Raw genomic sequence first — 13,456 nt, 5'->3', positions numbered from 1 at the left:
TACTGCCATGCTTCTCAGCAGACATGGAGGTCACTGAAAGAATGCCTGGAGGAGGGAAAAACCCAGTACTCCTAGGCCAGGCATTTGCCTCTCCTCAGGCCTCAGACTCCTGGGAAAGGAGGAAATGCAATCAAGAAGGGAAAGGGAAGTATGTTACCAAGTCAACTAATGAACAATGGACTCATAATGGCAATATTGAAATAATTTTTTTTTCATTTGAGCCAGACTGAAATACAGAGAAGTCTATGAACATAGGAAACACAAAGTTAAGAGGAGTTTGAACACACAATTGATAATGTCATTCTTCTGTGACCTTCCACAGAGGGCTAGAAAGTCAATAGGTGGAGTTTAAATGGGATCTTAATCAATAAAATACTAGAGTGGCTTTTCAGCCGCTTTCTCACTGTAGTAACTTAATTAAGCCATGAAAAGAACTGAACACGTCACCCAGTTTTCATCTGCCTTTGTCTTTGAGGAAGAGACTCTGTATTGTTTGAGTTGACTGTGTACATTCATTCCAATTCTTTTATTTTTTGGATTGCTCCACAGGTAATCTATATAGAAATATTTAAATAGATGCTGTCTTAATTGTGAGGCAGATCTTTAAACCTGTCAATATTTCCTCCAGATGAGTGGTTTTTAAACCGAGCATCCTGAATCTCCTGGGGTTTTGACAGAAGCGCCTGCAGAGAATGAGGTGGAGGAGAGGCCACCACCAGCTCTATTCCAGACTCCCCCCTTCTTCAACCAAAATAGTGCTTTGAAAGGTTTCCCTACACATTGGCTTTCCTTGTGAAACTTTGTTGGAAGAAACAAACACAAATAAAGTAGGTTATGTCAAAGACAAGTTTGAAAACGACCTTTGTGGATGCCAATTGCTAACTTCTAAACAGTTGACGTGTATCTCCTTTCTCAGCAAATCCTGGTGGTGGGCCCCAAGTGAGAGCCAGAAGTGCTAGGGAGGACACTGCATTGGGGCACAGGAAATATGGTCCTAGTCTCAATATTGTCCTTCCTTAGCTGCCTCGTCTTTGGTCTGAGAGTTTGGGCTAAGTAGCTAGGTCCCTCATAGACAGGAAAGCCCAGGATTTGAGGCCGCCAGCCAGACCTTCATGAATGGTAACAATAAACAGTCCTATGACAGGTTGGAAGGGACAGGCCATGGGCACTGTCTCCTCCCATTTTTTTTTCTTTCAATGCTCAGCTACTCTAATCTTGTCGACTTTTCACTTCTGACTCTGAGGGCGATTTATGAAAAGTGCTTATCTTGGGGTTCTTCTACAAGTAGGCTTTGAGACAAGGATTTCAGTGCAAGTAACTTATTTGGGAGGCAACCCCAGGAGATAACAGTAGAGGAGTGGAGAAATGAAAAGGGAAGGAAGGAAAGGTGGCCTAGTAAAGGGAACATTATCAACCAAGTTACAGTTGTAGGCAACTAGGGTCCAATCCGATTGGGGAACTCTGGGAGAACAAGCCTCAAAACCATCCCGCATAAGGGGCAAGGGGGATAAGGTACTACTTCCTGAATGAAAACCACTCTTGGGACCATGAAGTCCCAACCCTTGTAGGCTGACTGTAGCTGGGCTGTGGGAAAGTTCTGGAGAGTTGTAGTGGGACTGCTGACTTGTTGGAACCATGAGTGTCAGGGGAATGGGAAGAGCACCTAGTTCTGCTAGGTTGGTATCATCCCACTTCACAGATGAGAATTCTGAAGCTCCAGCAAGTCAAGTCATTTGCCTGAGGTTAACTGGTTTAACAATAACACTATGCCAGCCTTTGCCTTTAATTACGGCATGTTTGATCTTTCAAGGATAGACAGTAGACATGAATAAAAATAGTCATTATTTTTTAATGACTTCTACCTAGACTAAAGTGAAATGGTGCTGGGAAAATAATTGTTTTTAAAAAATCTATGGGGCGCCTGGGTGGCGCAGTCGGTTGAGCGTCCGACTTCAGCCAGGTCACGATCTCGCGGTCCGGGAGTTCGAGCCCCGCGTCAGGCTCTGGGCTGATGGCTCAGAGCCTGGAGCCTGTTTCCGATTCTGTGTCTCCCTCTCTCTCTGCCCCTCCCCCGTTCATGCTCTGTCTCTCTCTGTCCCAAAAATAAATAAACGTTGAAAAAAAATTAAAAAAAAAAAAAAAATCTACCAGGAAGGGGCTCCTGGGTGGCTCAGTCAATTAAGCATCTGACTTTGGCTCAAGTCATGATCTCATGGTTCGTGAGTTAGAGTCCCACGTCGGGCTCTGTGCTGACAGCTCAGAGCCTGAAGCCTGCTTCGGATTTTGTGTCTCTATCTCTGCCCCTCCCCTGCTCACACTCTATCTCTCTCTCTGTCAAAAATAAACAAACATTAAAAAAAATTACCAGGAAAATTAAGTTATGAAGTAAATGGTAAGATTCCAGTGTAAATCTTCACATTTTTAACTGTAATTTTATTTTAATAAAAATATTTATGAAAGAATGATTGAGTCAGAAATGAACATTTGTGCACAGATAGGACTTGCCATATTTTTTCAGTTTTCATCTTCAAAGATTCTAATTTATTATTATTTGCAATAAGTGAAATAAGCCTGTTAGCCAAGAGACAGCAACATTCAGGAATGCCCCTGCCGAATGCTGTGAATCGCACTTCCAGATCCAAAAATGGTTTGAAATAATTTGTTATAGGGGCGCCCGGGTGGCTCGGTCGGCTAAGCGTCCGACTTCGGCTCCGGTCATGATCTCACGGTCCGTGAGTTCGAGCCCCGTGTCGGGCTCTGTGCTGACAGCTCAGAGCCTGGAGCCTGTTTCAGATTCTGTGTCTCCCTCTCTCTCTGACCCTCCCCTGTTCACACTCTGTCTTTCTCTGTCTCAAAAATAAATAAACATTTAAAAAAAAATTTAAAAAAAAAGAAATAATTTGTTATAAATACCAATTACCACTTTTCATAGTTCAAGTCAGCAAAGGTTTTGTGGCCAACAGTTAATACATGCAACCCTCCTATCACAAATAATTTACTTAATTTTCCCAGTAATTTCTTAGGGATTTTTTTTTCAAAAAACGAGAAAACTAGAGGGTGGGATAAGTCAAAGAGGTTAAATGGTTTCCCAAGGTGAGGTAAACAGTGGTGATGATTTGTTGATTTCTGACCCAGTTTTAGGGGGATCTGCTGTGTTTATCTGCCCGGTCAGGGAATTTTTGCTCCTTCTTCTGGGAAGCACACCAGGACTGAATTTCAGGGAACAACCTCACTCCTACTGTCAGCCCAAACCATGTGGTATGGGTAGTGGACCCCTCATTGGCTCTAAGGAGAGTCATGTGACCTAAGTCTGTTTAATTATTGCACTCTATTCTCCAGGCCATGATGATCCTAGTTCAGTAGTGGCCTTGGGTGACTCAAGACAGGCTCAGGTTTCTCGTAATTTTGTTCGAAATATGAGTAAAAGAAACTTCAGTATAGGAGCTACTGGTGGCCTTCTTGTTACTTTAGGAGAGTGTGCCCACGCTGGTATATTACAGCCAGTAGAGAGAAAATGATTGGAGAGGAAGAAAGACAATTCTTTATGACATCATTGGAGCCCTTTGGTGTAGTCATGCTTGAAGTCATTAACACCTTGTAGTGTGTGAGTCCTGATAGTGTTGTTGTTGTTATTTACTTTTATTTTTTGTAGTGCAAGTGCCTGACTTAAGCTTTGATGGCTTAGGCATCCATTTCAAAAAGACACCCACTTCAAAGACAGCTATCATGAATAAACCAATTGACAGCCACATGGCTAGATAGGGAGCCAGCTCACCTCCCCACACTGACACTCCTTTGATTTAGAAAGTTTGCTTGATTTCAATAACTGGCCATTTAGGCCACTTGTCTTTTCCTGATCTTATGTTTTAAATTCACCAGTAGAGTAAGCCCATGAAACCCCAGACACCCACCCTCAACCCCTATAAAAACAGAACCCAGACTTGTGAGTGTGCTTTCTCTATAAGTGATCTCCCTGTGTGGCCCCAAATGTATTGTGTGATTTTCAGGTCTTATAAGTAATAAACATCTATTTTTTTCCCAAATTACCTGATGGTTGTTGCTTACGGGCATCTTGAAATCATAATAAGAACCACAAGTGCTGGTCCTACCACAATATTGGTTATTGATAAGCTGAGATCAACACGAAACACAGCTTGACTTTTTGTTCACATGCAACAATAAATTTCTTTCTGGGCTTCAATTTGAGTTAACTTTCTGTCATTTTTCTACTGAAGGAGTTCCACCTAATACTATGGTTGCAAGACTCCCAAGTCCAGTGCTACCTCTAGCACATTCTGGGTGCTTCTTGCTATTGACAATAATGATATAATATAGTTCAATTTTAGGAGAGTCTAATGGATACATATATATTTGTGTGTGTGTGTGTGTGTGTGTGTGTATACACAATAGTTATTTCTACTGATGTAATCATCAACATAGGTCTATTTAAGGCAAAATGCTCACTATACCTGAACTTCTATTTGCTTTGCCTGAAGCCAAATCCATTTGCTATTATTATTTTGAGTTCATTTTAACTATTAAACTATTAACTCAGTGAGTACTGATCAACTACTAAAAGAGATTATATAGCTTCATTTTGATGACTTAATTGCAACAAAGCAGGGAAGCTTTTGTACAGCACACCTTATAAAAATTTAAGAGGAAGAGCTGCTGATAAAAAGGAATGTAGTTAGAAACATCTGGTAATATTATAATCTGATATATTAATTCAATTGCTTAACACATACTCATGAACACCTGCTCTTCACAGAAGGATAAAAATATGAAAAAAACTCAACCATTTTCTCTGGGTTTGGTTTTTTTTTAATGAATTTTTGCCTTCTTTTACAGACAGAACAGTTAAATCTAATCTTTAGTCTGTTACCTAAGGCATCATTTTATTCTTTTTCATGCTAATTTTACTCAATGCCTTCCTTCTACAGAGTGTAAGTGATTAAAAAAAAAGAAAAGAAAAGAAAAGAAAAACTCTGGGAGACATTAGTCTTCCAACTGACATTCAGTACCCTTCGGTTTGGAAGAGGCAGGGGTCATTATGTATTTCTGTGTTAAGCATGGGTTAGCATTAAGCATTTTGTTCCAGTGCAAACAACATGGTTAGGAAGAAACATTCCTTGATCTGGGGCCATGGCATTCTTCAAAGTGTGATTTTCAATAGTAAAAATAAATTGAACTCCCTTGAGAACAGTATTTTCTGCAACAAGATTTAAACTTTTTCTTTGTGGAACCCAAATATGTGTACATTTGGCCTTACACTGCACAGAGACCCTGTGATTATTTATAACCAGTATATACATCTGCAGAAACAGAAATTCCAGCATGGAAATGTGGCCCACATGCCAATGACAGCAGGCCCACAAAGCGTCAAAGTCCATCATCCCTTCTGGAGTTTCATTTCACACATCTATGTTTAGTTATCTAACGTACGGTTTAAGCATTTGGGCTTTTGGCCATATTGGAAATTTTTCATTTAATTTTAGATTACCTTCTATGTAAAAATTACGTGAAGTGCATATAAAAACTAAACAATAGCATATGTCAACTTTGTGTAAAGTTTACTTGTTTAACACCTACTTAAAAATAGTTTCTCAATAGCAGAGAATTTATTTATATTATTATTTATGTATATTGTGGATGCATCTTATTCTTAGCATTTTATAACAAATATAAGCAATATGGAAGTGCTTTTTTCAGATAATTTGAATTGAATCTGTAGGTCAATTTAACTAATGCTTGTGCACATTTGAGGAACCAATCAAAACAAAAGTAGCAGAAAAAATTATAATGTAATACACTGATTTTCTATCTTATTCTACCATATTTATGTTAAGTATACTTAGTAATATAAGCATATTAAAATGTACTATCATAATATAGTAATAATTAGTAATTGTAATAATTATATCCTACTAATATAGTGCTTATTTTCTTACATGTTTATTAATCAAAATGTATTAACTCGTTGACTGGAAGTTAAAAACTCTGCTCTCTAGAAGAGCATCTTGGTACAAGATCTCAGGTAAGTCATTTACCTCAAAATTTTGGTTTGCTTTTTACAAAATAATAATGTACATTTTGAAAGTCACATAATGAATGAAAGTTAATTTTCTTGCAGATCTGTACCAGTCATCATATTGAAATTAAACAATACTTTCTTTTTTTTTTTAATTTTTTTTTTTTATTTGACGTTTATTTATTTTTGAGACATAGAGAGACAGAGCATGAACGGGGGAGGGTCAGAGAGAGAGGGAGACACAGAATCTGAAACAGGCTCCAGGCTCTGAGCTGTCAGCACAGAGCCAGATGCGGGGCTCGAACTCACGGACTGTGAGATCATGACCGGAGCCAAAGTCGGTCGCCCAACTGACTGAGCCACCCAGGCGCCCCTAAACAATACTTTCTTAAATTGTACTTTGTTAGATTTTATTTGCAGTTACCTTATAAATAAAGAAGATGCAAAAAAAAAGTTTCTGAAAAACTCCTAGTCAAACATCCAATATTGTGAACAGCAAAACCAAATGTTAAAATTGATTTTCATCTTTGGAAAAAAATAATTAAAAGTCTTAGTTATTAGCCAACTGAGGTCTAACTCAGCAATTTCTTAGTCCTACAAATAAAGATTTCAAAATCATTATCCTTTTGACAATGAAATAATAGTTAACACAATAAAATACTTTTCTCTAGTCTTTGTTCACATAGGGCTGAAGCAGTAAACAAAAGGACTCTCAAGTTCATTTTCTTACAGGAGTTTTTGGGCTAAGAAATGAAATCCACGATGAATGGATAAAGAAGATGTGAGATATATATATACACGTATATATGTGTATATATACATATATATATATATATATACGTGTATATATACACACACACACACACACACACACACACACACAATGGAGTATTACTCGGCGATCGAAAAGAATGAAATCTTGCCATTTGCAACTACGTGGATGAAACTGGAGGGTATTATGCTAAGCGTAATTAGTCAGCCAGAGAAAGACAAATATCATATGACTTAACTCATATGAGGACTTTTAGACACAGAACAGATGAACATAAGGGAAGCAAAAGTAATATAAAAACAGAAAGGGGGACAAAACATAAGAGACTGTTAAATATGGAGAACAGAAAGTTATTGAAGGGGGTGTGGGAGGCGGGCTGGGCTAAATGGGTAAGGGGCATTAAGGGATCTACTCCTGAAATCATTGTTGCACTATATGCTAACTAACTTGGATGTAAATTAAAAAAAAGAAGAAAGAAAAAAAAAAAGAAATGAAATCCATGATTAAAAAAAAAATCACATCAGGGCTGACATGGAGGCTTATAATCCATATCAAAGGAAGTTGTAGAAAAAACCAAAATTGCTATTTTACTTACTTATATATCTATTTATTTATTTTAAACAGTTTGTTAGGTCTTCTTAATGTTTATTTATTCATTTTGAGAGAAAGAGAGAGCACCTGTGTGAGTAGAGGAGGGGCAGAGAGAGAGAGAATCCTAAGCAGGCTCCATGTTCAGTGTGGAGCCTGACAAGGGGCTCAATCCCACGACCCTGGGATTATGACCTGAGCTGAAATCAAGAGTCAGATACTTAACTGACTGAGTTACCCAGGTGCCCCTATGTGCCTGTCGTGATTATGGAATTCATCGCTAGTGTTTCCATAAGACAGCACTAAATAAACTTGCAAATGCTAAGACATATCATCTTAATTTCCATTAGAATCAAAATCAGTTTTTCTAGGATTATAGAGTTTTACAATAATCTGTCACAAATTTTTCTCTTTTGAGTCTTTTACTGCCTTCAGGTCATCAGAGGGTGATGGATGGAAGTGTCATATGCAGGCTGAGGCACGGACCATCTGCAGTGTGGTGTGAACAGTGGAGAGAGGGGCAAAGTTTGGTCTCTGAAGTGTCTTACTGGTTTCACGAAAGCTATTTGTTTCTTCTGTGTCACAGGCTAACCATTTTTAGAGGTCTTGTTGGCTTTGTTATAACACTGTGCTAGTTATTTTTGGTGAAGTTCAGATTTCAGAAGGGAACTGTCAAGCTGCCCGGGCAAGAAATCTGCAAGGAGTTACTCTTTGCATAATGATAAGGAGAAATCCCATCTTTGTGGCTCTAGGGACTGAAGGGTGTCAGGAGTAACTAGGTTCAGGGGGGTGGGCCTGGCAATGCCTACACACACTGTTGATCACTAGTTTCCGTTAACAACCTCACCTTCATGGCAGTGACAGGGATGATGACAACAACAAAGGCAAAGTGCTTGACCAAGAAAATGAACAAAAACCACCCCCCCCCCAAAAAAATTTCATCTGTAAGTTCCCAACTAGTAACATGCAGAATAAAATTGATGATAATAGTTTACTTTTATACTTAATTCATGCATTTTATTTTCATTTAGAGGACTAGTTCCTGAATAAATACAAAGGTTAAAAGACTTTTTAGTCTATTTTTATGATAACCATACTTATTAATGACTCTGAGCTTGCTAGAGCTGTTTGTTACTTATGAACTGCCTGCATATTAATATGCAATTAATTTCTTCTTAATAGTTGGTTAACTGTACTTTATTTTCCTCTCTATGGAATATCTAGGCAACGCACAATAACATCAGTAATAACACACCAGTTTTCTCGGTGAAGCTATTTCAGTCCAGGTGAGAATTGGTCTTGGTAGTAAAGAGAAAGCCGAAGGGCCTATTCAGGGACTGTGATGCCACATATAACTGAAAACTCCAAGCAAGTAAATCGTCAGGAACTTATTTTGTCAATTCATTTCTCCAGAATCAAAAACATAAATTTCTTAAGAACTTCCAGGCAACGTAGAACTATCTTTCTGATCAATTATTAGACTAATAAATTTTGCTATCAACATTGATTAAAACAAATTTTTTTCATGTTTATTTATTTTTGAGAGAGAGAAAGACAGAGTACAAGTGGGGGAGATACAGACAGAGGGGAAGACACAGAATCCAAAGCAGGCTCCAGCCTCTGAACTGTCAGCACAGAGCCTGATGAGGGACTCGAACTCACGGATTGTGAGATCATGATCTAAGCCAGAGTTGGATGCTCAACTGACTGAGCCACCAGTCATCCCTGATTTTTTTTGTTTTTTAGATAAAAGGACAAATTTTGTATTTCTATAAGTGGAAAAATTCATCAGTAGGGTAAATTAGAATAAGACAAGGGTCTAATGGATTAAATAGTCTCTGTAGTTTTAAAGATTTAGGAAAAGTTATGGGTCGTTTTATAGAACTTCTAGAAATAGAGCCAAAAAGACAAACTTAAAGATATGGGATTTCTTGTTCAAGAAATATGCATTCAGTCACTAGGTAAATTTAAGGTAAAACAAATGACATTTAAGAAAATGTTTTATGTACACATACACATAACCAGACACTGAAGTTTTAAAAAATTCTATCTCTAATTGAACCACTAGTGATTCAAGACAGAAAGGAAAGCAGGCATATAAACATGGGACCTAAATAGTCCTTGTTGTGGATACCTACAAAAGGTGACCCATTGACAATTAGAAACCAGCTTCCCTACAGTGTGGGGCAAAGTAGACTGACCTTTTTTGGCAAGGCTATCGTTGGGCTCATACTTCTCAATCAGTACTTGGACTTGCTCTTGCTTTAAAGGTGGGTAAAGTATTTCATTTAGCCGAGGATCTCGCTGCTTCAGGTTGATAAAATCCATCATCTGATCAACTGTAAGGTATGGTTTGCTTTTGGCACCACTAAAAGCAATTAAAAACCAAGAAATTAGAATATTTGTCTACAGAGTTTCATTCATATATTTGCATTTAGCTACAGGGAAATAAAACCCCGCCATACCTGGAAAGAGCAAGCTATCTTGAAATCCTATCTTGCCCTAAAAACGTGCTGCTCCGTCACAATTGCTGTATTCTATGGGATGCAAATATGTTTTGCAATCACTGCCACTAAATCGCAATGGCCTTGAACCATACTGGATTCATAAGAAAATTCACAGAAGGAAAACATTGCATCTTGTGCTTAAGGATGCACCACTTTCAACTGAACATAGAGGTATGGGTGTTTTGGGTTTTTTTATTATGATGCTAAATGTATGGTTTAGTCATCAAATTCCCATATCCCATTTAATTGTTTAGAGATGTATTTATTACTCATTACTAAAAAAAAAAAAGGTAAACAATCTGGGTACATTTTTCTTGTCAAAAGTTTTGTTTCAGCAAAAGTCTATAAATCTTCAACATAGTACGATTCAAACTTCCCTTTTCAATCCTGTTGACAAACCCAAAGCAAGTTCAATGGTGCAAATATTGCTGATGTTCAATAAACAGTTAATGGCAATAAACATCAAAAAAGTGAGTATATCCTGCATCATTCTTAGCGCTGTTCGCTTGTCTTCCACATAATAAAAATCCTTATTTTGTCAGTCAATTTGGGATTGATTTTCTATTGTCATGTAGATTTCAGTATACTAGGAAAGGTGAATTGCTGCTGCTCTGCATTTGCCCTGGTGTTTTGGTTTGTTTTTTTATTTATTTTTTTCATTTATTTTTTTTAAAGGAATGCCTATGAATTTTCTAAAATAGAAGCAAATGATTTTCAGCTGGGGCAGTTCTTAGCAATCCAAAGTTCTCATTTCACTAATGTGATTCAGAGACGTGACCTGACCGGTCCCCAGGTCAGAGTTCTTCCTGCACCATGGATATACCTCCACTGAGCCAAGATGCTGTGTTCTAGCCATAATCTTCAAATCAAACAGAGCCCCAGATGATTTGTAAACTAAGAACACCCAGCAACAAATCACAGCAACCTTTCACTCATTAGAAGCAGGGGTTGCACATGAGGGGTAGAAATGTTGGTGGTCTCCCAACAAATTACACACAAGAGCTGTTATCGTACACGGTGCATAAAGAGTTCTTCCATAGCCCTCTATTGCTCAAAATCCTGCCCGAGCCACCCCGAGCACCTCTGCAAGCCGAGAAAAAGTGGGTTAAAAGAACGTGTTCTCTTACAATTCAGAAAAGATGTTATCAATTTCAGGTCGAGGGCAAAGGTTGTTCAGGAAAACTCTGTACACTTCTGGAGTGAAATCTTCTTGAGGTATTGAATCATTCTGGGAAATAAAGCAACATGGTCAGTAGAATGTCTTATTCTTTCTCTATCTTCCCCCCTCCCTGTTTTCTTGTCTCTCTTTTCCTTCCTGTTTCTCTCGGAGGTCAGGGTGAACATTCAGAAAACATCATGAGGCTAGCTGTAGAGTTCATTTGGACACTGGCTTTGAGGTATCAAAAGTCTAACTTTCTGTTGCTTTTTCATTATAATTTAAGCTTAAGAGTTTTCTCCTTCTAAAGGGATTTTAAGGCAATTTTTAAAGTACATTTACAAGTAAGTTAGACTTAGCACAAACAGGGTCTGTTTAGCAGATTTTCCTTTTAGGCATTTGTTTCTTTTTTAGTTTTAATCTTTTTAAAAAACTGTCATAAAGTATACAAATTGGTCATTTTCACCATTTTTAACTGTTCAGTGGCATAAAGAGAAGTCACATTATTTATGTGCTGTTTAGCAGATGTTTGAATGAATTCTTTTTTTTGAGGAGCAAAGAAACTCGAGACAGACATTTTCTTTTTTTTTTTCAATTTTTTTTTTTAATTTATTTTTGAAGGAGAGAGAGAGACAGAGCATGAGAAGGGGAGGAGCAGAGAGAGAGGGAAACACAGAATCCGAAGCACAGAGCTCTGAGCTGTCAGCACAGAGTCTGATGCGGGGCTCAAACCCAAGAACTGTGAGATCATGACCTGAGCCGAAGTCAGTCAACCAACTGAGCCACCAGGCGCCCCGAGACAGACATTTTCAAAATGAAAACATAAATTCGAATTTTGTATCTTTTTTTTTCTCAAACAATGTTCCTTCTGGCTTAAGTAATCTGATAAATTGTAAAACAGTTTTTGTAAGTAGGACAGCACCAGTCATTATTTCTCACAGACTTTTCTTGGTCCTACTGTTTGGGAACCAAGTCATTGAGATAAAAAGTCATTTCTATGACTTATTTTTCTGTTTAGTCGGGCTGCCATGGAAACCGGAAGCATGTATTCAAGCCTTTGTTAACAGGAAGGACATTCTTCATGCTGCTTTCCTATTTCAGCTAAGTGTTTGTATAATTATTTTTATTTTCAAACCCTTAAACCAAAAACACCCCTTCCTTTTACCATATGCATATGTTTTGAAATGTACTTTTATTGAAATACCTAAAATTGTTGTCTGAAATTGTACACTGCTTGCTAACAGATAAAAGACCTTAGCTCACTACTTGGCAAACAGCAGGAGTCTCATGTTTGCGGAATGAATGAATAAAATAATATTTCCTTTAGTAAATCCACTTATGGAGCAGGAACAAAATCTATTTTGCAAAACAGAACTTTGATATAACCAAACAACACATACAGCATTACACATAGCAAGGTCCATTAAGCAGCAATGATCCAAACCTCTTATTTTTTTTCTCCTTTCTTGCGTTAGTTTAAAAGCTCTTCCTCCTGGACTGGGTTTTGTCTTCTCTTCTGTGCTACCATTAGGTTTCACTGGTGTCATATTTCAACACTCTTTAACTGTATTGTGCTCCCGGCTGTATGGTTCCATTTCTTTCTAACCTGAAGAACTACACAAGCTAGGACCTGTGTGTTGTTTGTTAACTGCTGTGATTGCAGTGTGTAACATATAGTAAGTGCACAATAAATATTTACTAAGTAAATAAATGTAATTTATGAGAAAGGTGGAAGTTGATAGAATAGAATTCCCATAGGATAATCAGATTCAACTGAAGTCATTTATATAAGATTCCATACACATAATTTCAGACCATAATATGCTTTCCTAAAACTCTGACCATTGTTTATTTGCCAGCTATGAATTAGGACTTTCTATTAAAGAGAAAATATTAATGAGATAATCTCAATAAACACAATATTATTTTCATTGCCAGTTAGATGTTAGCACATAGGGAAAAAAAAAACCCATTCAATACAGCTGATTTTCTTTGTCTCATTTTTCTTTGCCCAACTTGACTGATGAGGATATCCTAAAGTCTTTGGTGTCTGTATAGGAAAATGGGAGAAGAAATAATTTGGAAACATGAGTTAAAATGAGCATCTATGAAAGCTAAACTGAAAGAATATAGGGGAGTTATTTTTGGAAAAGCTATGGACAAGTCTTACTTCCTTACATCTTAAACAGGGCTGAAATTCACAAATCTCATTCACATATTTTCTTTTCCTGGATCTCACAATTTGGTAAAGTGGATGTAACAGATTCATTTTGTCCCATCTGAGCAGGAGGAAGCTCTCGGCCTAACATTCTAAAGATCATGCCCACTATTCAAATACTCTTCTGCAATCTTGCTGGACCACACTAGCTAGAGATGGTGTATTCTTTTTTTGTTTCCACAAT

At 37.6% G+C, this 13,456-nt stretch overlaps 1 protein-coding gene across 6 annotated transcripts in view; it reads right to left on the bottom strand.

Annotated features, from left to right (window-relative positions):
• PLCB1 (phospholipase C beta 1) overlaps positions 1–13,456 on the bottom strand; it is a 708,066-nt gene that overhangs the window by 199,105 nt on the left and 495,505 nt on the right. For all 6 annotated transcript variants that reach the window (XM_047853458.1, XM_047853461.1, XM_047853460.1 and 3 more), the window contains exons 8-9: positions 11,026–11,126; positions 9,593–9,759 (exon numbers count right to left, since the gene is read on the bottom strand). In XM_047853458.1, the coding sequence (XP_047709414.1) occupies positions 9,593–9,759; positions 11,026–11,126 (268 nt within the window). The remainder of the gene's footprint in view (positions 1–9,592; positions 9,760–11,025; positions 11,127–13,456) is intronic.

The sequence above is a fragment of the Prionailurus viverrinus genome, chromosome A3, assembly GCF_022837055.1.
Source record: "Prionailurus viverrinus isolate Anna chromosome A3, UM_Priviv_1.0, whole genome shotgun sequence".
Taxonomy (NCBI): domain Eukaryota; kingdom Metazoa; phylum Chordata; class Mammalia; order Carnivora; family Felidae; genus Prionailurus; species Prionailurus viverrinus.
This window is presented reverse-complemented; position numbering and strand designations above follow the sequence as displayed.